Source organism: Hemibagrus wyckioides, linkage group LG16 (genome assembly GCF_019097595.1).
Source record: "Hemibagrus wyckioides isolate EC202008001 linkage group LG16, SWU_Hwy_1.0, whole genome shotgun sequence".
NCBI classification, from domain to species: domain Eukaryota; kingdom Metazoa; phylum Chordata; class Actinopteri; order Siluriformes; family Bagridae; genus Hemibagrus; species Hemibagrus wyckioides.
The window spans coordinates 446,196-473,094 of record NC_080725.1 but is presented as its reverse complement, the minus strand read 5'-3'; the positions used below and the strand labels follow the sequence as shown (position 1 = coordinate 473,094).

The 26,899-nt window shown below is 39.2% G+C and overlaps 1 protein-coding gene across 1 annotated transcript; it reads right to left on the bottom strand.

The window, feature by feature from the left end:
• Positions 1-1,221: 1,221 nt before the first annotated feature.
• st8sia4 (ST8 alpha-N-acetyl-neuraminide alpha-2,8-sialyltransferase 4) lies at positions 1,222-26,332 on the bottom strand. The gene is made up of 5 exons (XM_058412580.1): positions 25,982-26,332; positions 20,651-20,776; positions 12,974-13,231; positions 11,102-11,395; positions 1,222-5,110 (listed from the first exon to the last, which is right to left on the bottom strand). The coding sequence occupies exons 1-5, from the start codon at positions 26,116-26,118 to the stop codon at positions 4,828-4,830; spliced, it is 1,098 nt and encodes a 365-aa protein (XP_058268563.1). The 5' UTR covers positions 26,119-26,332; the 3' UTR covers positions 1,222-4,827.
• Between the last annotated feature and the right edge of the window lie 567 nt (positions 26,333-26,899).

The following is a 26,899-nucleotide window of genomic DNA, read 5'->3' as shown; positions in this document are numbered from 1 at the left end:
TACAGGGTGAGACTCGCTGAGGATAAAACAGACAAAAGAGGAGCAGTGAAAATTATTCTTTCTACTGATTCATTGTGTTAATGCCGTAAAAATGCGTCTTTCGTTCCATTTGAGATTATGACAGTTTGCAAAATATGCATCCTAGGATTTTTCTGTATCTTAAAAAAACTGGGATATTCTGCGATATATCTGAGAATGCAGCAGAAGCAACTGAAAAACTATTAAAAATGCAGCAATTAAATGAAAGTATTGTAATTTTAGATGAATTTATGTTGTCATTCTATAGTTTATTCATTCTGTCTGCACAGAGTGTGTGTAGTATGGCCACACCTAAATCCCACTGGTCTCCTGAACTAGGGATTTTGGGTTTGAGTCCCATTTGGGGTCAGGGTGAGTGGTACAGTGCAGTGGGCGTGTGCTCAGTCCATAACCCAGAGTCTGATCATCAGCTGTGAACAGTGAACCCTCTAAAACAAACAAGGTGAACTGTTCTGTTCATTTACAATGAAAATGTAACAGTGAGATACTTCCATGACATTCATCAGTGTAGCTCCTCTACTTTAAATCAGTCTAAACATGACAGGCAATTCAACTGACTGATATATTCTTATAATTTTCAATCTAGACAATGAGTTTTAAATTGCTGAAAGAAAAATAAAAGAGCACAATTAAGAATGGATATAAATGAATAAATAAAATGAATGGTGAAGTATAAGCAATAAAGTGTTCGAGTATCAAAATGGTGTGAAAAGATAAGTGTTTTAAGGCCGGGGCAGACTTAACCAATAAGCAGACGCTTAGGGCCCCTGGGGAATTAGGGGGCCCCGACCAATACCAAGAAGCCTATATAAATCATACAATACTTATTATTTTCTATCATATATTGTATGGTCTGTCTATAACCATTAAGGTTTTAACGTTATTATTACATCTTTTCAAATGCGGGGCCCCCCCATGATTTGTGAATAGTGGAACGTTCCTATCGTACTGCACATGTGCGAGATTCCCATACCTGGAATCGTTTAGGGCCCCCAAATCCCTAAGTCCGCCCCTGTTTAAGGCAGGGGTGTAACTCTGGTCAAAACAGATTTGATTCATGAGACAATCCGATTTATTTCCACTCTCATAATTTTGACCAAAATTTGAGGAAAGGATTGTGAGTGAGAACATTCCTTTTTTATTTCTGAATCATAAACAATACTGAACAATGTACATATTTCTCTGTATAAGCTGTGGTGCAGCAGAAATGTGCTGGGTCCATAACCCAGAGGCTGAGCCTGGTGAGATTTAATGCCTTTCACACAAAGAAGGTCCACATGCATTCAGCTTGAGGTCACAACTTAAGCCAAATAAAACTCTTTAATGCCCCTAACACAAATACCTACTGCAGCAGTAGGTATTTTCTAAATATATTAGAAAATGTATTCACATCCAGAAAAATCCTAAAAACGAAATAAAAGGAAATTAAAAATAGAATTTATACACACATTAAAAAAAAAAGAAGCAAATCAGAGGCATTAAAATATTAGACAAATTTGGGGCACAACTGACAGAAAGAACATGAACATCATCAACGCAGTACGGCATAGTCAGGCATAAATTCAATCAAATGTCTGACATCGCTGGTGAGATCCATTAAAGAAGTAGGCCTCTGCAATTCCCAAATCCCAGTTTAACACAATATGCATATCCTGAGTTATTCTGAATTATGAGGCCATGCGCTTGCTGTGTGAAGGCTGACTGGTGTCATTTGTGATTGCGCTCTGATAGACCGGCTGGCGTAATGGGTAAGGCACCAGCTCCTAAACCAGGGACTGTGGGTTCTCCTCCCATCAGAGATTCATGTGGTGTGTAGCGTGGCACAGTGGCAGCGTGCTGGACCCCTAACCCAGAGGTTGCTGGATCGAGCCCATCCTCTGCTAGGTCAATAACTCTATTTAGATATGGCTCTCTGTATGACTAAACATAATAAGCTGTTCACTTATCTAACACTATATTATTCAGTATATAGTTTCTACTTTATTATTAATATATTCATGACCAATTTTCAACAAGACTGTGTATGAAAGTTGTGCACGATGTCATTCTGATGATATTCTTGATTACTTCCCAGGAAGCGGCTCATCCGCACCTCCGCACTTTATAGCAGAATATCACCACAGACGACAGAATAAGTAGGCCATGTCCAACAAGCTGCTGAGTGAAGCGTGGGATTAGTCTAGAAGAAAAAAAAAGGCTGGAAACATGCCACCATCTGACTTCATCTTGTCAACCAACAAGGAAACAGAAAATAGTCACAGAAAGCACAAAAACAACACTGAAGTACCGAAATACTTACAACCAAACAGAGACGAGATCAATGTATTTTTTTATTTCATTTGTCTAAAATTTCTACAAACATAGAAATTTGGTTTTGAAAAAAGTGAACTCAGATTAAAGCTGCAAGTTTAGCAAAACAAGTATCAAACTGTCTAAAAATGACCGATCACATTCAACATCTTTACAAAAAATTACAATATAAATTACTGACCAAATGAAAATCCTGAAAGAGAAAACAACAGCAGTTTCCTCAAACAATAAATAGTATGATACATGGCTGCAAACACCAGGCAGTACAGTATCTCTAGGACATACCATAGAACCATAACACACACGGTTCTAGTCTTTCTTGAGGGAGCTCAGGATTTTATTCCACCATCCGCAGCCAGATTTGAACAAATTTGAACAAGGATCCATGTGCATTTGCTAAATAAATCCCTGGTACACCACTGGCTCTAACACAGTTGGTCTTCACATAGTGCTTGACAAGCTTGTGCCATAATCTGTAAACACGTAAAGAGCACCTCGTGGGTGCTAATCTCTTTAGTCTAGTTAATCAATTGAATCAGTCATTTCTCAGGACAGACTGTAAAATACCATTTAATGTTCCCAGTTACTGTTTTTTCTACAGATCTCTTTAGCATTATTGCGACTGCTGAGTGTTTAGCTGTTGACTAACACTGCTTGCTACAGCTACATATTCCGAGACAGAAAACCAGGAGGACTGGAACGATTAAAGGCATTTTTTTAAAGATCTCTGTTTTCAGCAACCGTCACAAAACAACCCGATGGCAAAACACTGCAAACCAAAATGACTGGCAAGCAAACACAATTTGTACAAAAAGACAAATGTGACATTAACAATATTCTAGGAAATTAGTCCATAACTGAGACCAACCTCAGCGATACAGTGCATGTAATACATTACAATATGCAGTCAGCATGAAGTAGTACGTTTCTGTTGAAAACCGATGGAAATGTCTTTACATTCTTACATATGTACAGTGCTACAGCTAGCAAAAACTCAAATCAAATATCAGCGAGAGAGACTGGAGGAGCACCGAAGGCCTGGAACCACCGAGCGTACACATGTTGTGCAACAGCAATGTTCTCTACAATGCGCTAATGTGCAAACGATAAAGGCAACGTTACATATTCAGTCTACAAAAGGAGCTGAAATATGGAATGTTTTGAAGTTTGGGGTGTTTAGAATTTTCACGTCAATGATCATTTAGGCTTAAAGTATCACAGTTATCACGGTAATAATCAGCCATTAACTTTGGTGAAAATCTAAGGAAATATGTACTACTATTTTACTCTTTGCACATCCTTGTATTTATAGCAAAAAAAGGAAAAAAAAAAAAAGAAAAAGGATGGATCAAACGTTCAAATTTTTCTTCTTTGTGCAAGAAAAGATTTCTGCTACAGACGGCATCTTCACTAATCACGATCTCGGTATAAATCACAGAGAGGGGAGTGTCTTCACTTCCATCACATTACAATTGCATGTACACTACATAGTACACTACCTACACCTCATTTGAAATCCAGATTTGATTATTTAATTGATCACATTATTATAAGTACTTGTTGTAAGGTTTGTGGATGCGGAAGTTAAGCTTGATCATCAGTAGGTCACATGAGCGTTGATGCAATAATGATGAAAGCTCACGCAAGGACAATTATATTTTGAAAAAGTCAAGGCTAAGGTAACACATTTGAGCAAACACATGACTAACACACAGTTCCATGAGAAACACAGCTAAACTGTAGTATATATGATGAATAGTTCAGTAAATCCAGGCCTTAAACCAACAGAAGAAAATAACTAATAATCAGGCTCAATAAATATATGGTCCATTCCAACAACACTAACACCAGCCTATCCTTCCATGTGACAAACTATGCATCATTTACACGAGTGGTTTTTACTATTCTGACTTACAATGTGTTACATCATGGAGGCTTGAAATGGCTTAGAAAATTAGTGACATCTTGAACACAGCAAACTGAACATGTAAGCACTGTATGACCTACTTTCATATAAAAATAATTTTCACTATTATGCACAAAGGCCTCTAGCTCCTAAAAATTACAGGACTGAAAAAAAAAACCTCTCAATGAACATGAAGATCTTTGGGACCGAAAAGACATTACAGTAACTTTCCTGTAGGAACGATGCTACTAATTTTAGATGAAAATCACTGAGGACAACCATACAGTATTCACGCGTAAAACAACCGATGAGACTTAAACTCACCGGTCATACTATTGCAAGGTATCTGTAGCTGAAGAGCTCTTTTACAGTTCGTCAGTGACTTGGGGAATTGAATTGACTGAAATATGATAGAGCACTCTGAAGCATTTTTGATTCTGCAGATAGTGCCTTTGAAATATCCAGCTGAAGGCACGTCCAGTTCAGCTTCAATGGATTCGGGTGAGGTTTTCTGTCACTCAGCTGCATCATCTGTCTTTACCATCAGTTATGACATTCACCGGTCAGAGCAGTCAGGCTGGTCTACATTTAGATGTGGTCAGCTTTAGTGCTCCTTTGCTGTGTAACATTTTTAATGTCTTGAACTCAAGTGGCATCCGGTGAGGACTAGCGTTGGAGAAGTATCGGTACTTGAGCATATCGTAGTAATGATACTTCACTAGATTTCCACTGGCGTCCTTTGGGAATGGCCAAAATCCATACAAGTGGATCTCATCGCAGAAACGCGTGGCCATGGTGTACATCAGCAATCCAGTGCTGGGACGCTTGATATTTACCTTGTTTGTCAGCCAGTACCTGGAAAAAATAAACATCAATATTAAATATAGTTGCAAGCAACGATGATCGGGCCCAAGCAACGGTGCCATCGCCGCCCAGGCGCACCAGACACAGTGAGCACAGTGGGTACATGCATTAAGGGGGAAATACCAAAAGGACAAGAGTGACAATTTGGGTCTAATGTAAGTGATCACAGCAAAGTCCACTGATGGCAACAAGAAAACTGCCTCTCCGTCTAAACTATATAAGGGCAAAAGTGACAGTTTGGGTGTAATGAAACAGATCATAGCAATGTCCAGTGATGTCAAAAGGGACAATGACTCTCCCTCTAAACTATATTACTATATCAGTTTATATATAGAGAGAGAGAGTCACCCAGGAAAAAATATCTACTTTTTCTTTTCATGAAGTGTATATACATTTTTTGGCTGACTCTGTATATATAAATTGTGAGCATGAAGCCATATTTAAAAAAATAAAAATAAAGGGGAAAGAGCCTCTAGTGGACATAGTCTAGTACTGCAGGAGTCAGGCTAAAACCATGTCCAGTCAACAGACTGATGAATGTAAAAATTTGTTGTGAGCCGTTTAAGCGTCACAAAATCATGAAACTAAGCAGACTTACTCACAACCAGTTGTTCTTTCTATGTAAAATGTTTTGAAACATTAGGACTTTCCACTGTTAAGATATAAGAACATTAAGTTTCTTCTATTATGTCCTCACAATAGCAACATCATTCACAATATCACAAATTCCTTCACAGTTTCACATCAGCCATGTCCTGACATTATTCTGACCGATTTTCAAGCAAATCAGGTGAAAGGAAGGGAAAACATTAGATTTCTAAAAGTGACACACTTCCTGCTGCCAGTTGGTGGCGCTATGACTGAGATTCACAGTTGTCATGTCGGTGTGTTCAACTTTCTTCTCTTAACATAAAATTGAGGTCTGATGTACATCACTCAATATACACCGAAGTTATTAGCCACTTCCTGTTTCCTCTTATTCTCCATATGTTTAAGGCCTTCTCACGGCTGAACCGTTTGAGATCAAAAATCCCTCATCAATTTACATTATCAATGTCTTGAGATCATATTAGCCTGGGTTTGGTGGCGGTTGTATCAATGTCGAGATCATATTAGCCTGGGTTTGGTGGCGGTTGTATCAATGTCGAGATCATATTAGCCTGGGTTTGGTGGCGGTTGTATCAATGTCGAGATCATATTAGCCTGGGTTTGGTGGCGGTTGTATCAGTGTCTTGAGATCATATTAGCCTGGGTTTGGTGGCGGTTGTATCAATTCCCTAGGAGGAGTATTTCAAATTCCATTGGGTGCGTTTTGCAAACAACTCAAAATACCTGACTTCCTGTGGATTAGACTTAATGACATGCAGCATGAAAGTTGTTCAGTTCAATGAGATCTAAGTCTGTACCAAGTTTTACATGGATACGTGCAAGTGTGTATCAGCTATGCAGCAAGATTTTCCAGGGGGCGCTGTGACGTGTGTGTGCCACGCCCAGGACCGAGCCACAGTGATGTCCTAATGGCCGCAGATTCCAACCTGTCTGCTGATTTTCATGAGTTTTTGAGCATGTTAACGCCCCCAAAAGTGCCTGGATGATCGAAAAAAACAAAACAAATCCTTAGAAGAACAAGAGGGCGCTCCACACTGCTAGTGCTTGGGCCCTAATAAACATCTTTCTTTGTTTAGGTTGCTTTTTTAAAAAATGTGCTACTTTTCTGTAACTCAGAGAAAAATGATCATCTCATTTTTATCTGATATATAAAGTGTAGAAATATTGTAAAATGTGTCCCATTTTACAGATGTCTTCTTAATACCACATTCTGACAAGTTTTCTCGTTTTCTCATTATATTCACAGCTGCTGAGAGCACTGATGTGGAAATGTAGAGTATATGGCAGCTTTCTGATTATCATGAATGTTTGTTACTAAAACGTAAAAACTAGTATAGTATTTTTTTTTATTATTTGGTGTCAATCTTGTGAAGATCATTTTCAGACACTCTGTAAGAACGCTTTTATCACCGCACCAAACTTTTGCCCACGCTCAACCCACCTATATGTTCTCTATACTGAGAAAACAGGCAACATTATCTAGCTAAGGATCATAAGATAGAGGGTTTGCATCCTCTACATTTATGAATAATACAGCTATAAGACTCGTGTCGCAAATCTCTGCCTTGCGCCGAGCGCCGTGAGTCGAGTCGTGCAGCACACATAGCAGCCCGCAGCACTACGGTGCTCACGACCACTTTCTTCTCATTTGTTACCGCTTTGTCGGTCTTGTTCATTGCCACATGTTTTCATGTCATGTCTCTGCCCCTATATGGTCGTTGGTTGTAGCCCAAATGTGTCATGATTAGTCTCACCTATTTCTGAGTTTTCACTGTGATTAGTGTGTATTAAACCCTCGTGGCTCTAGTATATACGCCGTGAAGTATTCGCTCAGTTAACGCCCTGTTTTTCTGGCTTGCCGGAGAAAACCTGTTTATATATCGCTTGACCACTGCCTGTTTTTGACTTTGAATCTGTCTTGTGCTGTATGTCTCTGTGAATCATTCCTGACAGCTGGATTGTGAGACAGAGACTGACACATCCCTAAAATGGTAAAGAAATTAAGGGAACAAAAAAGGGCAGGGATTAAGGAGATAAAAATCCTAGTAATAGTAGGGCTTCTAAGTTATGCAACAGAAAATTGGGAGATATTAGCCATGCTCTCTAGGTGGGAGGGATGGCATACTTTCTCTCTTGTCAGTCACAGTGACACAAGCCATGTGGCCATCATGGGCATCTGACAGCTCATGTATGTGGAAGATGGCAGATAGCATGAGCAGCAACTGGAGGAATGTGGAGAAACACAGAGGAAGCATGCGTAAGATTTCATCTTCCCTACTTGGTAGCTGATGTATGATGAAGAGAGACAGCTGGAGGCTGGGAACTGGTACATGAATAAGTTAGGCATAAAGTGGGGTAAGAAATATAGCCTGCTTCTTGGCCATCTTCATGTTCTTTGCAACAGCATAGAGCTCATGTGTATTATATGGAACAATGCATATGAGCTCTAAGCTGTTGCAAAGAACATGAAGATGGACCAATGCCTGAGTGTGTAATCATTCGAACGTAAGTAGCCCATCCAAAAGCTATGCTAAAGTAGCTGCCATTCTTTAGTAAACTCCCAAGAGTCTAATCGAAATAGATATTGCAAGATGAAATTTTTGTTGGGTTGTAATTGAATGGCAAATTAGGGTATAATTTGCCTGCCTTAATGATGTAATGCTCTACCGGCTCTGAGCCGGGGGCATTATCATGCAAAAACCTGGCCGTCTGCTGCCATGCATGCAAATCTGAAATTGCCAGTGTGCACCTTGCATGTTAATAGGTGATAGCTTCAGAAGGTTTTTAATCAGCACTGAATTAAAAAAGAATCTGGCCATGGACAATACAGCACTGTGATCAGACGCAGCATATTAGACAGCTGGAAAACTAGAGGTGTGATCAAATATAGTACATTATACTGAATTTTAAGATAAAATTTTAGATACAATGGTTCACAGGGGATCTGTTCGAGTCGTGAGCTGTGCAGAAGGACTGGGATTCCATGGGACATGAAAAAGTGAGAACAAGCGAGAGATTTTCACTTTCACGAGGGCACAAGCAGGGTCAGATATAAAGCTTGCAGTGCAAACAAAGACCACAACCATTAACATATGCATACAGCATTTTTTATTGATCCTTATTAATGCTCTGGTCAGGATCACAACACTTTTAATTAGGCTACTAGTTTGTTTATATCTTAGGAAACTGAACTAGCTAAATTTGCAAGCGTAAACAAATGAATAACTAGAGGAAGGAGGTTGAGGAGAAGCACTGAGCCTGGATTCACTGATCATGACAAAAATGCTTTCAGTGTTTCTAGAAGAACGCTGGGAGGGTTCATCAAAACAACAACAACAAAAAACACACTCGCAAACCAAAAAATCCTTCCGTTTTAGGCCATACACACCTCTGGTTTAAATTCAAATACAGATACGGATATTTGAAGCACTAATCAGATGGGTTATGTCTCTGTGATGTACATGCAGTCTATTACTTAATGTTGAATCAAAGTAAGAATCAACCAGCTTCAACTAAAATGTTGAATCAACTAAAGTGCTGGCTTTAGATTTAATCCAATCGATGGTTATATTCCTCTTTCTTGGTTCTGTACTTCCTCTTGGAACTTTCAACTTGTGTTTGTCTTCATTGTAAGCATAATTGATGAGAAACTTATGTAGTCTTTTAAGTACTCGATTCAATCTGTTTTTTTAAGTAGTCGATTCGTTTTGGCCCACAGGTTAAGTCGCCCTGACCGAAAGCCATTTCCCTCTTTTAGAAGCCTATATTTAGCACTGATGCAGGCCAGTCTGAAGGTGTCATTAAAAAGAAAAAAGGCTGCCTGGCTGCCATGGTAACTCACAAGAACATCTGATGTCCTCTTCAGAAACACAAGGCCAAAACAAGCACCTCTTGATGAGCATGGAAAAGTAAAAAACATGGAAAAGTGATTTGAATAGACCAACTAAGATAATCCGAGAGCTCTTCGCGAGAGCGGACAGATCGCTACACGAGGTAGCCTTGGTCTCATGCAAACCAATCGAAGAAAATTATACTCTGAAGTACACTTTGCCCATAAATCTTTTAAGCGCTGAGCCTGATGAAAGACTGAAAGTATGAGCACACAGTTTCATCAGCATTAGCCCTCCCCTTCTTCTCCACTCAATTCAAAATGAAAATATTATTTAAAACTACAAAGCTGCGTAGTCTGAAATCTGAAGATTAAGAGCACTTAGTGGCATGCTCTTGTGTAATCACTGGGTTTTCTTTGCGTACCCGCTGAGTGCTGCCTTCGCAAACACACGCCACAGGTGGCAGCCTGCAGGCTATTTTTCATTTCAGGAAATGACAAGTGGGATTCAGGAGCTCTGGGCTCCCTTCTAGTGAATACTGCCACGCCTGGGCTGCATGCCAATTCCTCTTGATGGATGAACCTTTCTTGTGTCTTCAAACAATGTCCGTACTTTTGATTCTGCTGATTTCTGCGAAAACGAACACATCCAGCGACTGAATGATGAAGTGTATCACAGTGCTGAGATGTTTGATGTGTATCCTAAAGCTAAAGACACGTCTGAGCTACATTTACACTGCAGCTAAAGATTTTTTTTTCACCACTGGGTGAAATCTTTTTTTGTCCCACAAAAGCCAGCGCAATCATGTATCTGCTCTACTGGCATCTCTGTTTCCAGACCAATTTCAGCTGTCAAAATTCTCTCTCTCTCTCTCTCTCTCTCTCTCTCTCTCTGCCTGTCTCTCTCTCTCTCTCTCTCTCTCTCATTCTTCCAAGTGTGAATGGTTGCTTGAAAGGATTGCACGGATATTTCCTGGATTTTTGAGATACATGTGAAAGTGTTAGGGGTGAACTCGCATACAAGGTTTTGAAACAAATTATAAAGTGTCTTCACACCAAACAAAATAGTATCACACACAGCTTTAAAGTGATGTTGGAATAAATCTTCAAAATATCTTGTCTTAAATTATCCAGCTGACAAATTTGGTATAAAAGCAGCACTTGTAGGGCGCTTTGACATACGCAGCATTTAGTCCATTTCTGTGGTGTGTTTTCCTTCTCGACACGAGTCCTTTAAGCGAGAATAAAAAAAAAAAAATACACAAAACTAAAATTAAAACAACCGGTCCCAGATAAAGTCCAGTCACATTGCAGTAAGTATGTAATTCAACCCTGAATCAAAAAGTCTGTATGCAGTGGAATGGACATTATTTTTGTTTAGGACAATAGTGGACATGCTATCAGTGTAATAGTGGATCAGCATTCACTATACAAGTAAAGGGTGTGAACAGTGCTGATATCCATTACCTGCAAAACAGCTGGGATTAAATTATATGAAATGAAATTAAATCTTGCTCACTCTCTTAAGATATCATGTGACTCACCCTCTGACAGCATGGACCAGGCGGAGGGAGGGGTAGGCCATGCGCACCGGAAGCTTTCTCTTGAGGATGAGCTCGTTGACGCCTTCCACGTGCTTCTCTCCTCCCTTCACCATGAAGGCTGGAATCCACAGAACGCTGTCATTCAAGAGCCTCAAACGCTGCACGAAGTGCTCACGCACCGTATCGTTCAACAGGCCGCCGTACACACGCTGAATCACAGACGGATTCATGGTGGTGAAGTCTGACCTTAAGCCCACATCCTCAGCGTATTCGGCCAGGGGAGCGAGGTTACATCTGTGCCACAGCCGCAGGGAAAGACAAATGTTAGAGCCGGCCTTCAGGCTGCCTACAGGGCTTTAGTCGTAGAGAAGTCTTTTTCTGTACTGATGTATGAGACATCATGAAAATTCAAGCTTCAGTGGAGTTTGATGAAATGACATGAACATCACACTGATACTGGTTTAGGTGTAAATGTGTGCAGCAAGTATGAAACTCATTGCTTTAGCTAAAATCTTATACAATCCATATAGATCTATCCGCAAAGGGTCGTGTGAGTGCAGGTTTTCATTCTCCTCGAGCAGGAGCCACACCTGATTCCACCTGTTTAATCAACTGATCTTGGATTTTAGTAGACTCAGATGTGGCTTTTTCTTGGCTGGAATGAAAACCTGCCCCCACACCGGACCTTTCCAGATAAGCTTGGGCACCACAATCTATTCAATATAAGGCAATTTTATACTTCTACCTTTCCAAGTATTTAAGAAGAGTCTTTCCCATGGCTTAAAAACACAGCTTTACTGGCACCCATTAGTAAAGCGCTGACACTGGAGACTCCTTCCACATACATACATTTATGTTTCAAAAAACAATATATTAAATCTTTTTATTATTAGACTTAAATTATATTTCTATTATAGTTTGCCATAAATGTCTGTGTAAGTTGCACTGGGCAAGTGCATTAATATAAACCTGTGAATTGAATTACAGCCAACACAACTGTCGTCGCTGCTGTTATGGAAAATTCCGACCAAGCCACGTTGGATAATATTTTAATTATTTTATTTTGACTGCCAGTTGGATTTGACTGAGAGAAATAACTTATTTTGACTTTATTCACTGCACAAGTACAATGAAACTGAGAACAATGCAACTGGGTTCTTGGCCAATTTAAGATTGCCTGGAGAACTGAGCTTTTTAAAAACCAGCGTTGCTGCTTCACAGCTCCAGTGTTCCCCGAGATAGACTAATTTAATCTCATATTTATACATCTGCCATCAGTAAAATCGCTATCCTCGTTAGAATCCCAGCAAATCTGGAGTCTATTCCGGGAACAGGCCAAAAATAGCACTTCTTTATGTACTGCTCTTTATATTATCATAGCATCGTACTATAGATGTTCCTATTAGATTTTAATGCACCACTCGGGAGAGCAGCGAAACATTGTGCCACATGGATTCCATCCAGATTTGAGCAAACAACCCCAAATAAGAGCCATTTTAGGAAAGGATGTGCGGTCTTCGCTTCTGTTATATAAGCCTAGTATTACTACTGTGAGAAGAAAAAAAAACTGCAAGACAAAAAAGTCATGGTAATTGAATACAAAAGTTTTGGACAACTCTGACAACTGTCTGGCTTCAAGCCATTTCTCCCGAAGACTGGATGAAAGCAGATTCATTCAATTACACCGACTGCAGTCGTAATAAATTAACAGCTCAGCAGAGGTATGTTACAACGGCGCCTAAGTGATCTCTAACAGCAGGCTGGCAGAGAGACGTTTTCCGACAGGCTTTTACCATTCGGCACTCTGACGTCTTGGTCATCGGGGACAGAGCTCAATACCTGACTAACTGAATAAAAGCTAAAGGAAATTACCGTATAACAAAATCATGGCTGTCTATCTCCTTCCCACATCCGCTCTTGAGGAGCACGCCCGAGTTGCCCACCACAGCACATGTCTTGAACCTTTTGTTTTTGAGAGGCGAGACCTCAGGAAGCAGGCTGTGGAGGGTGTGCGAGACGTTCAGCGTCCTGCGTCGGTCCAGAACGTAGTGGATGGTGTCACCAGGTTTAAAGCTGCTCTTTATCACGGACACATCCCTCTCTGCATCCAAGAAGTGGAGGATGTCCTTCCTTTAAATTGAACAAAAGCACATCATGAATTGGCCGTGTTCCATCATCACGAAAAGTTCACACAGTTCGTTGGTGGTTAAATGAAATGTAGTGTAGTGAAAGGATTGTTCTAGCCCTTTTGTCCTGGAATTGTGTTGCTCTTCAAGGTACTGTTCTCTAACATACTTTAAAACTGAGGTCTTTAAGAAACAGGTGTATTTATATTGAGACCATGTGACACTTTAATTGCTCCTAGCTGAAAATAATTCAAGTATGTGACTTTTAATTGCTAATTCATGAGTTTCACAGCAATGGGGGTGAATATTTATGCAAACAGAACTGTTATGTTTTTTTATTTGTAAATAATTCTAGAAATCTACAGTATTATAGACCACAATGTGCTGATTCATGAAGAATAATCTGAATTGTATCCATAACACTACAAAGAGTGAGAGAGCTTCAGGGGGGTGCAAACTTTTGCTCATCACGGTATTTTCCTGCTCTAAACTACAAACATTACAACACTGTGTTTATCTAAAAAACATACTGAAAGCTAGACATTTTCTATGTAGGTTTTAAATGTAAACCCCAAGATGGAACTTTCCACGTGTGCTAAAGATCTCAGTAGAAATTGGTATGAGTTGTTGCAAGCAATTAATGAGGAAGTGTGCGTGACACCTGTCTGTGAGTGTCAACAACAAGACATTTTCCAGACATCACAATGCAGATAACACGGTGCTTAGTAATTACAATATGCTCGTTTCCGTGCCACATGTGGGAACTGATAATGAGATTCTACAATTTATAAATGCAGACTTTTCCTCTGGAAATAAAGAAGTAGAAGTAACTAGCTGTAACTTCCTGCTAATTACAGGCCTTTTGTCACAGATAGCATTGACGAAGGAGTATAGATCTTCATCGCTGATTAAAAAGTGAATGCACAGAGTTAAATACACTATACAGTTAAACACACGAGGATGCCTGAACATCCCACTACAAAACCATGGGCTTTAATATCGAGTTGTTTCCCCATTCCACTCCTCTGAAGGTGTGTGTGGTTGTGGAGATGCAGCCACTAGTGAAGAGCAGAACTGAGGTCAGGCACTGATGTCAGTTCAACAATTCATCCCTGAAGTGTTCAGTGGAGTTGAGGTCAGGGCTCTGTGCAGGCCACTGCTCTTCTTAGCAAATCATGTCTTCATGGAGCTGGCTTTGTGCTCAGGGGCATTGTCATTTACATTTCTGGCAGACACCCTTATCCAGAGCGATGTTTTTTTTTATGCAGCTGATTAATTTAAGGTTAAGGGCCTTGCTCAAGGGCCCAGCAGTGGCAGCTTGGTGGACCTGGGACTCAAACGCACAACCTTCTGATCAACAGTCCAACACCTCAACCACTAAGCTACCACATACCCCACTATCATGCTGGACTATGTTTGTTCCTCTTAGTTCCAGTAAAGGAAAACTGTAATGTTTACAATATGATAAGACATTCTATACCAGAGGTGTCCGATATTATCCTCAAAGGGGTGGTGTGGGTGCATTCCAACCAATCAGAAGCTACACCTGATTCCATCTGTTTAATCAGTTAATCATAGTTTTAAATTCAATAATCAGGTGAGGCTTCTGATTGGTTGGAATGAAAATCTCCACCCATATCGGTCTTTTCAGGATAAGATTGGACACCCCTGTCCTAAACAATCGTGTGCTTCCAATTTTCTATCAACAGTTTGGAGAAGACCTGCATATGGGATTAATAGATGTGTGTCCACACACCATTGACACATAGAGCTATAGACTAAATAGTGATAAATAAAATCACAAATACCAGACCTTACCAGATTATATATATTATAATAATAAGCTAACTTGGGTAAAAAAAAATAAACTGAATTCATTTCTTTCATAATACTAAGCATTTCCACAGCATTAGTCCAGTCCTGCCAGGTAAGAATGACCCGAATGTTTTAAGAGTTCTTGTCAATTTTAGCCAACTCCACTGACTGGATGCAATGCAGACGGAGCATGTGGGGTTTCACCTGCTGTTTCAAATAATCACACAGGTTTTCCTCTGGAATTGAGGTCCAGGCAATTTGAATTCCAGTCAAAATCACTCTCCTGAAAAATGACACACAGATTTAGTCCTATGCACCCTGCGGCGTTTATCCTGGAACAGAGGAATGCCACTACGTGCACACAGAAAGCAAAACGTTACCAGAAATTTCTTCAGAAAATTTGGTTTTAAGTTAAATTAGGATATAATTATTTCCTATTTTTGCCTTTTACCTTTTACCTAGGTTCATCCTGTGTTTGATGCAGGGGTATGGGAAAGACGAGTAAAACCCTGCCCTGAGAGAAAATGCCCAGAGATCATGTCCAGTCACAACATCAGCTAGAGCCGTGTCACAGCCCACAGGTTTACACAGGCCACATACCTCCTGGTACAAACGCAATTAAAGATCAGTGATTTTGGTCGAAGCTAGCTGTATTCAATTCAAACTCGAAATATATATCTCAATCGTTTTGTGATCTCTCGAAAGCCGCTGTAAAATTACATCTTACATGAGCACACACAGAGTTTTAAAAAATACAGATGCCTCCTTCTTAGGATTGGTTGGATATTGGTGCTCCACATTATTTTTTTCTCTGTATTTATAAACCTGACTTCACCTGAGCTCCTCTGAGCAGATATTTCATTGCACCCGCCCCAATGTGAGTGGAAGATCCAAAATATTAAAATAGAGTGGATCAGGAAATAAGAGAAACAGCCAACAGAGAAAGCATGAGAAATTTTTTTTTATCTTGGTGAAGACCAAATGTCCCCACAAGGACAGGGATATCTAACAGTTTTGACCATGTCAGGACATGAGCAAAAAAAAACAATTGTTTACTTTTACTTACAGAAGTTATGGGTATGGAAATATTCAGGTGTAGGAGTTGCATAAATTAGTCATGTTGATAATTATTTCAGCAGGATGTCCTCACAAGGAAAGTAAGACAAACGTGTGTGTGTGTGTGTGTGTGTGTGTGTGCCTTTTAATGTGATAAAGCGAGTGCTTAGCACCAAACAGATAATGCCCTCTTCTTTAACACCCACCTATAAACACTGCATATAATTAAAGACAAATGATGTCTCTCATTAATTTGCATTCAACTCACATGCTCCAGAAAATGCTAATTACCAGTCATGTTTTTATATATATTCACAAGTTAGTGTTACATGAAGCTGAATCATTAGCAGCCAGTACACCTGAGCCAAGAGTGCTCAAAACCGAGCAACATGAAACACGTCACTGTACGAGTTAAAAATATATTTGATTAGAAAACTAAAAGACTGTTCACTTATTGGTCAATAAAATTGTTATAATATTTCAACTCCTTATAAGAAAAAAGTTTCACATCACTAATCCAAAATGTGGGTGAACAGATTCATTAATTGACATGATGCACAACACTAATCATATATGTGGGTAGGTTACACTCACCGGCCACTTTAATAGGAATGCCTTCACTCCTGCACATTCATGCAATTCTCCAATCATGTGGCAGCAGGACAGTGCATAAAACCATAACAACACCGGTCAAGAGCTTCAGTTAACGTTCACATGAAACAAATGTGACTTCTGTGACTTTAATGGTGGCATGGCTGCTGGAAATTGCTGTTGTATTCAGATTTTATGCACAGCAGTCTCTTCAGTTTACATCAAATGGTCAAAAAACAACCAACCAAAAGTCAGAGAACAGCACCAGCACTGGACAGCTGAAAGAAAAAGACTGTGATGTTTTTCTAATCTTCATCTATCCCATTCCTGGCTGAATAAAACGTAATGCATTCAGAGATGCTTTTCTGATCAGCACGGCACTAAAGAGTTGCAGACTCTAGTCATCCTGCCTGACTTCTCTCATGAACAAGGCGTTTCTGCCCACAGGACCGACACTCAATGGATGTTTTTTTGGCTTTCTAACATTTACATATCCTTCAGTGTGAATGCTAATACATCAATTTCTACAGTGTGAAACTGGCAGTAGATCTATTGGGACTCACAATGTTATAACACTTCAGTTTTGCAGTCAAATCACTAGAATAAAAGTTTGCTGTAGCTAGCTTGCTAACCCTATTGGTAAGAATAATTTTATCTACTGTATTTAATTCATTAAGTGTAATAAAATTATAAGAACACAGCAAGACATAAAAATGAACTCAATACAGTGTTCCTCTACTGAAATGTAATATGTAATATGATAATTAGTTAACTAAGCGTAGGATCTATGATTTTAGGTTTCTTCACACTGTTGACCTCAGGTACAAAATTGGTGTCCTGGTTAAGAATAGTTAACAGACAGAAATAATTAATAATCAGGAATACGTAGTATTATGTTATTACTATGTTAGTTAATATACAGAAACAGGAAATGAAATGCAGTATAAAAATTTTATTCAAAACCAAAAGTTCTGTGAGTGTCTAATCTCTCTGTGGAGTTGTTTGTGTATTCCTGCTGCCTGATCCTGACAACCTTTCTCCTGCTGTGGCTCCTCTCACCCTCCAGACGTGCCTGATTCATCCTGATGCTCTTCTTCTGCTCTGTTCTTTCTACTTCTTCATCTGGAGCTTTGTGCCCTTGTGACTCAGTTTCTGTTCCGTCCTGGATACCCAAAACATTTGCGATTTCCAAAAATAGTTTATCCCCAAGTCTCACCCTGGCCACCCCAGTGGATAATCTCACCTCAATACTCTAGACTAGTAGCTTCTACAAGCTGCTGCTGTAACCATAAAGACTGACCTGAATCAATCTCATTCAGAAACTTTTTACACACTTTACTCTTCTACACCCGGATACTATAATGATTTTATAATCTCACTATTTGGTCGGTCAGAAGAGGACAGGTTCCCTTTACAGTCCGGTTCCTCTCAAAGATTTCTTTCTCATTCCTCAGTGAAGCTATCTTAATCTATATCCAGATTTCTGCAACACTGCTGTGTGACAATGTGTATTGTTAAAGGGGTGATACGAATAAAATTATTTTGAAGTGAATTAAAAGAAAATCATTTTGGTCACCACAGGAGTTCTGACACACAAATGTCTTTCATTTTCACCATCTCGTGCTCTACAGAAATCTGAAGCACAAACCAGGAGTTGGATTCCCAGGGAACCTTTTTTAATATTACTATTAAAACACTGACACTAAGCTGACATGAAGAGAAGTGATTGAAGTGTTTGCAGCCTGAAAGCAACTGAACGTTTATGCTCAGCCTGCACTGCTCAGCTACGCTTATCTTTTAACATCTATAGTGATAGCTGAGAGACCTGACTGTGTAAAGGATGCACACTGTCTCACTGGGTAAAAAATGTGACCTGGGTAACATTAAGTGAGGCTGTGGTTTTGTATCTTAGCTGTTTAACATTTCTGTCTATGGGTAAACACGGCCCCATGCTGTGAGCTATTCTAAGCATGAAATACACAGGACGTGTTTAACAGACACCAGGAACATGCCAGGCTCTTCAGCAGATCCCTAACAGACCTTCACAACAAATACACTGTAAAATCTATACAGATTCAAACAAACACTATTCCTAATCTAAAAACTTCACACACTTTATGTCTTTCTCTGTCAGCGAGTGTGCTTGAGCAAGCACTACCTGTGGGCCCTACTCACGTTTCCTATTCAAATAAGTATTTGCATACTCCTACGACCTTAATATTTCAGAAGCAGCCAGTGGCTTTTATACCTGCCAGACATCCAACACTATCACTAACTAGCCTGGCTACATCATTCACACAGTCACTGACCTCAGTTAGCATATATATCATATATGCATTTTTCACATATATGCAGTTAGCATATACATCATGATATAGCATATATATCATTTTTGACAAAACTAGCTAATCCTAATGATTATGTGACATGTCCAAACTATCTAGCAACCGAGTTTTACGTTAATACTAAAGCTGAAGAAGCAATGACTGATTTTACTAAGCAAATATTTAGATTTAAATATCATACTACAAAACAGATCAAAGTCAAATTGCAGGTTTTAATTAAAGTTCCAAGCCATTAAGCTCTGCTGTCCTCATTACAAAGGTGCAGCCAGGTATTAACTTCACAAGGGATGATGAAATATACTTAATAAAATGGATTAATAACAATATATTGCTAAGTAAATGGTATGCTAGCTTAGTGGTTAGCATGCTTGCCTTGTACCTCCAGGGTGGTCAATCACCTATTTGAGTGGCACAAGGAAATTGTTTTCCGGAAAAAGCTCTGGAGGAGAATCTGACCTGGACTGAAGTGAAGGTAAAGCTCATAAGTGTTACACACACATTTCTGCTTTGCCTACGATAGCCCTGTGGCTAAGCACATTTGCCTCACACCTCTAGGGTTGTGGGTTTTATTCTTGCCTCTGCCGTGTGTTTGCATGTTATCTCCAGGCTTCAGGGGTTTCCTCTGGATCCCGGTTTCCACCAGACTAAACACGTGTTGTAGGTTGTATGAATGTAGAGTGTTAGTGATTGTGTGGTTCTCCCCTGCTTTGTGCCCCAAGGTTTCTGGGATAGACCCCAGGCTCCCTGTGACCTTGTGCAGGATAAGAGCTACAGCAAATGGATGGAGGGATGGATATTATATTGATAAGTCTACTTGTGCTTTTTGGTGGACGCCTGACAGCAGTAGAAGTGATGATGGCATGAATTTGTTATTTAATCACTTAAAGCATGCTGTCTTTCAATATTAATGACGTTAATGAGATACTGGTAAAATACGGTTATGACAATTCCTGTTGGTTAATTCAGTTTTTTGCCAAAGCAGACTCTCACCAATAACATGTGATTACGGTGAAAATGGATGGATGCATTCATTTGACGGTGAGGGTGGTTAAATCTAGAATGTTAAGGATAAGTCTATTGACCTTTTATAAACATCATTATTGTGTAATTACTGTGCATTTGATACAAAGAGAAGCAGCTGCTCTGCACGTCTATGTTAACCACCCACGATTAAGCATTAGGAAATGTCATAAAATATTTCTTGGGGATTCTGACCTAAATATCCCCATAGCAATGCTTCTTATTGCGATAGTTTACCACTCACCTGCAGGACTTGCTGCAGAGGAAAAAAGGCATGAATAGCATGGATTGCTGTTTATATTCCATACCATTAACACAAAAGAATGCAGTATTTCAGGAGGAAAAAGGTTTACTTGACTGTCAAGCTGTAATGCATTTGGTATAATAGAAAAGTGAACTCTAAACAGGCAGTAAATTATATTGGCACTCACTTTTAAAATGCAGAAGGAACAAACTGGAGTGGTTTAATAAAGTCCCATGCTAGGAAAAAACATTCAGTCTCTGAGCAAAGGCAGCGCTTAACTCTAAAATGCTGGGATGTTCAAGAAATAATCTGAATAACACTTAATATCAGCACTCAGAGTGATCTGACTCACCTTATTAGGCTAACTAGAGTAGCATTGACCTTCCACCCTTCTTGTGTGCCCTGCAAATATGCCGGAAGGTTCTTCCGAAAGTCGCTGCTGTTGGCCAGTAGTCTTGAAGTACTCAGCTCATTCTCACTGCAGAAACAGCAAAAGAGCACACTGGAGTGTAATTTCTGTCACATCATTTCTTTAGGGAAGTAAATCAGGTGTGAAATTCACATGACTAGGCTACATTTGGTTGCTGCTTTGTTTTGTTGGTAAAAGGAAGGAAAAGCACAGATAAGATTTTCACCACTATGAGAGAATACAAAGCTTGTTTTTCACACAGCACTGTTCACTGCGGTTATGTAACCCATTTGATTTTCAATGATCATTATATTTCAGTTCTCTTAATACAGACAGGTCTGAATGCGTGACTTCTGACTAGGTCAGATTTCGTATTGCACACGTCAAAGGCGCTGCATATACGGTATATCTCACAGCTGTTGCTTTTTCTGCAAATCAATACCACTAAGTTGGGGCCAACACAGAACCCACATCCTGTTACAGAAAACAGCACTGAGAAAGATGCTGTTTTTTTGTTCTTGGTTCATTTTAATGTAAATAATACCTAAAAAAAAAATGTAACATACTAATTTGAAGAAGAGCGGCAGTTTTAAAAAATTGTAAAATAGGGGTCAAGCAGGTTTAGAAAGTCATAAAGAGGACTAGCAGAGCGTAAAGTAGTACACAGACGCTTTCAGTCTTATGCACACCACAGGAAACTGCATAATGCCTGTAACTAAGCTACCACCCACAGCAAACCTTTGGTAATCTGTTAAAATGTCAGCTTCTGTATTTGTATTTTACTTTTATAATGCACAGAGTTCTCCTTCATTCTACACAGAAAATGACTTTTTATATCACATTAATCCATGAGGCTGGTCTTTTAACTGATACCTGAGGCAGCACACGACCTAAATATGTGAAAACACTGCCAGGTTTACACGAGAGCACACATACCAGCAGGTATTAACTTGTGTTATTCCTCCGGCTTTTTTACACACACCTTTACTGTGACACTCAGCCTCGTGGGGGATTAAACTGTTACTGCAAGTGGCAGCCAATTAACAGATGATAGCAGACATTAATGTGTGTGTGACGGAGATAGACACATGTGAAGCTAAATTCATGACACTTGAAGGAAAAGTCTGATTTTGGCACCATGAACGGATGCTAAAATCAGTGCCTTGGTTAAACATTCAGCACAATATTGGCATCTGACACAAAAACATTGCAGGTACCGGACATTTTAAATAAATGCTCATGTTGGTGTGATGCCGAAAATAAATTTTGGTCAGGTTAACGCAGGGCAACTTCAGGCTTGGGGATTTGTGCAGTGAAAGATAAAACACATATGAAAAGTTCAACAGGTTTAATCACAAAAACCTGCCATTTTATATATATGAAACTCTACTTGTGAATATTTATGATATTTAAATTCATAAAAAATGCATTAAGTAACTTTGTGTCATGAGAAAAGCTTGACACAGAAGAAGAAATCGTTTTTAATTTGTTCTTGTAATATCGCAGTGATTAATGCTCCATAACAGCAGTTCCGGCTGTAGTGTCAGTGAACGTCACGGTTCAAACACATTAGCGTTTCTATAGCAACAACCTACACGAGGATGAGCAAAGCGGACACTCTGCATCAAAAGATTACGAAAGATAATTGTTGATATGGTGACACGGTTTTCAGTGAATGATTATAGATCAGTTTATTATTTTTGTTAGCAGTCTCCAGGATCGTCGATTGTCAAACGTAAAGCCGTAACTTTCCGACAAGAAAAAATAACATCTCAGTAACATGACCAGCTGCATAATTTCTTTTATTACAGCTGCTATAGCATACGTGACTATTAATTAATCAACTATTAATAGTTAAAATGTTGATTTTTTAAATCCTTAAAATATTGGTAGTTCTGGCAAATGACTGTGGTAAAAGAAATAATGTTTGCAGGTGTTTACGTTGATGATTGTTTCCTTAAAATACACACCTGTTGTGTTTTCTTCCTTACTTGAAGGAAGTGCAATATTTAAACTATTGTATACCTGTATATATTTAACATAACACACGTTTTATGGTAATACAAGGCATGACTTTCATGAAATATCACATGGAGTCACCGTGTCACCATATAACTAACTGTTTTCAACAGATTTAAAACACAATATCTATAAATAAAAGATGTTGAGAGTAAAATATGATGGCTGCCCTTCACTCCCTTGTTGTAGTGATACTGTCAGTGTATTTCTCCTTATAAGAGACATTCACAATGCCACATAAGGACAATGATAATCATTTTTGTAGGTGGATTAAATAAAATTATTCCCACGATTTCAGTGACATGGCAAAGGTTACGGTGGGCAAAATGATCTTGCTGCCCGCTCTGTGAAAACATATCAGAAAAAGAGGACCAAATTTCCTTATCTTTCCTTTTTCCTTTTCCTATTTTAAGTACGTTAATAGAGTATGACAGAATAGAGTTAATAGAAGAATAGAGTTAAATGTATCTGTAAGTATAACTCTAACCAGAAGTTGTTAGCTAGATTGATCATTAAAACTGTCTCCTTTACCACTTAATCACAACTCAAGGTCAAGAGTTTTAAACTAAAAATAACTCTTTGTATTTTGTAATGGAACACAATAATGACTGGTGCCATATGGAGATCATTTGAAACACATTTTCCGTAAAAGAAGGAACAATCCGAATCTGTTCATACTTCTCATTTTAACCTTGATGTAGTTTTACTGTTTCATTAAAATGTCTCTACAATCTCGTGCATACTGCTTACAGAAACTACATTTTTTGGTAAATGGCCAAGCTGCTGGCCTGGAACACACAGATTTGCTCACAGATTTACTGTTGAAATGTGGGAGTGCAATGAAGCACATCTGTACAGATGTGATTGCACATACGTATCTTGCAATCACCGTCGATCATTGAACTGACTCGCGTACTCTCAAAACACCAAGACGTGAATAAAGAAAACAAGCAAAGTGAACAATTCAGTTAGAAAAAATAATAATAATAATCATCTTAGATCCCTTACCAGTGTCACGAACATTCAGCACACACAATGAGGATCTGATAAAACAAGGCTTGTGTTGTTTTCTCCTGTTTTCTCTTTTCCTGCATGTGAATGAAGCGAAAGTCGACCTTGCTGCTCATCAGTTATGGTACACCAACAGCTGTGTGATTAGCGTCCTTGGCATGAGAAGGATGGACGGACCATTTCAGGCGATAGATTCCGAGATTTAAGTTCAGATAATACTGCATATTTGTCTTGGTTCTTTGGACAATGTGCATTTTAGTTTCCAGCTATTTTTTTCACATCATGAATATGAGGTATGGAATTGTCTAATGCTTTAATTAGAGCCTTAATCTTTAATGTGTGCACCTTATTTTAAAGATCTGAGTTTCAAGGAGGTTAACCGAGACCTCAAAGACACATAATTATAGATGAATAAAACCTACGAAGTCTCATTTTTAACATAAAAATAATTCTGGAATTATTTTAGATTAGGAATATTCCTCATCTTAAAGTGAATCCAGACCCCAATTTTCAAATATGTAAAATCAGCTGTGAAAATCTGGACATTATTTGATGTCATTCATTTATTCAGTAACTGCTTTTTCCTAACCAGAGTCGTGTTTAATCTGGAGTCTTCTGGGGTAACACAAGACACAAGGAAGGTTTTAAAGTTCTGCACAGGATAGATGTCTTTAATTTGTAAACAGAAATAGAAATAAAATGACTTTTTTATGCTAAATTCAGGTTCTGGCGAGTCTGACTGAGCTGACTAGCCATGTAAGACGTTTGCTTTGTTTTCTGCTTCTGTTTTCTGATTGTGAGGATGAAAGTGTTTTCTATAAAAGGCAGAGACCACATGTTTTCAACTGTCTGTTTTTCCCATCATTTCCCTGCTCATAATCACCTACGCAAACAACACAAACACATCACCCCAAAACCACAATGTCTCATCATCACTGTCTAGCAGACAAGTGCAAGTCAAGCTTCCTCTTTCTTATTCTTCTCTAGAACAAAATCAATAATAATCAATCCTGTGACTTTAGGAAAATACTTCAAACTGTTGTGAGCACTGGTGTTATCTTAAGTGACGAACATTGCCTCTGCCTGTCAGGTAAATAATGATATCATGTTTTAAGGACAAGTAAGAACTTGATTCTGCTTTCAGTTCTGGGACTTTCTGACTTTCAGAAGCTCATGGTCTGTACGCAGTGTGGCTAACACTTCACATTACGGGGATTTTATGTTGTAGTTTCTTTTTGTTTTTTTTTTATGTTAACATTAATACACCATAAGTAATGTTACTAAATACACCAAATCCATGAGTAAACACACATTCACATACATTTACATTAAATAAATCAGTGTTTGTTATTAAACATTGATAATCAGATTAGCTCAGATATCTGTGTGTAAGTACTGTAATTGTCATGTAATTCTCACTCATTTATAAAATGTACTAATGAGAATTGCTTCGTTAGTTCATGTTCATAGTTAATGTTGTGGACCATTTTTAATTTATGGATGGAATAAACACGGTTAAAACTGATTAATGTATGTGTTTATTATTTGGCTTTTTTTTTTTTTAAATGTTAATACAACCGGCAGTGAGTTGTACAGAACTGATAGAGTATTAATGCTGAAGTTAATGGTTTGTTAAGGAACCTTCATGTCAAACGTTGCCTTACTGAAGACCTCCAGTAAAAACCTCCTCCAGTTTTATAACCACACCGGGACAGAGCGAGTATAATATCAAATGAAAGACAAGTGATTTCTAAATTTAATCAGAGGTTATACACATCCTGGAGGAGGTGCAGAGGGAAGTGGCCCAGTTTAACCAGTCTGATGTATTGTGGGGACAGAGCATTGTAAAGTGTTCAGTCTATTTCTGTTTCTGCTGTAAGGAAATAAATGAATCAAAACGTGTTAGAATTAGAAGTCGAAAGGACAAAATGAATCTAAATCACTCTAACACCTTGGTTTAAATCATGCGAGGACAGATTAATTCAATTTCAGCCTGAACAAAGGAAAATAAATCCTCATCCCATCCCAGTATGCAGTGGGGCAGGCTGGAGGAACCGACGGAGGAGCATTGTTTTATTGCAGTCTAAACTTCAGAGCTGTGTATGAGAAGCTGGCGTAGAGATGCTTTATCACCTCAAGAAAAATAATCACTTTTCATCCGCAACAGAAGAATAACAAAGCGGCTGACCACCATGTGCCTACTGACCATATCACCAGCAGGAGGACGGAACGTCTCGCGCCTACCTTGTGAGTTGGGCTTCCTGATGCTCGTTAGTTCTTGCTCTTTCTTTCGTCTTGTAGAAGATCAGGAGGAGGCCGATGGTGCAGATGGTCCAGCGTTTCCGCGTAAGGCGCAGTTCGCACACGGAACCCATCTGCATGCTTTAAAACCGACCACTTCACCCGCTGCTGTTCTCCTAATTCTCGCGAGCCTTTTCCCTCAGTAGCACTCATATGCAAACACACACGCTCACACTCACACACACTCTCACACACACACACACACTCTCTCACACACACACACACTCTCACACACACACACACACACACACACACACACATTACCCATTTACTTACTCAGCAGCTGCAGACACAGACTCCACGAGCTCTCGCTTTTTTTGACTGATGATCGAACCAGCCAATCGGCCCCTTGATATGCAAATTAATTTCAGAGCTAAGCCAATGATAATCGACGTGGGCGTGTCTCTTTGTCCCTGAAGTTGGAGCTCAGACAGTGAGGAGCGCGGCTAGACGGAATGAGAGATCAATAAGAAAGTGGCGGCGAGCTGCGTGTCTGTTTTATTGACCAACGGAGACGGAATACTTATTGCGTTAAGCAAATAAACACAGTTTTGACGAACGCGTTGAAAAACAATCTGCAGGAGAGTCAAACCCAGCCCTACAGAGATTTGTGGGTTTCTAATTTTAACTAGTCTTGTCCAGAATCTCGTCTTCAGTCAATGTTCCTAAAAATCAAACGATCAGTAGCAGCAACATGGCCGAAACACCAACAGAAATGTGTATTTAATTGCCATATATATATATATATATATATATATAGTTAAGTTCAGTTACTATTTTATCCCTAATGAGAAGCCTGAGGCAACGGTGGTGAGGAAACACTCCCTGAGATGATATGAGGAAGGAACCTTGAGAGGAACC

Coding starts and splice junctions, on each gene's coding strand:
- st8sia4 (XM_058412580.1), bottom strand. CDS start 26,118: ATGCAGATGGGTTCCGTGTGCGAACTGCGCCTTACGCGGAAACGCTGG. Junction 20,777..25,981: donor CAGGAAGCCCAACTCACAAG/GTAGGCGCGAGA, acceptor CTGTTTCTGCAG/TGAGAATGAGCTGAGTACTT. Junction 11,396..12,973: donor AGCCATGATTTTGTTATACG/GTAATTTCCTTT, acceptor GCTGTGGCACAG/ATGTAACCTCGCTCCCCTGG.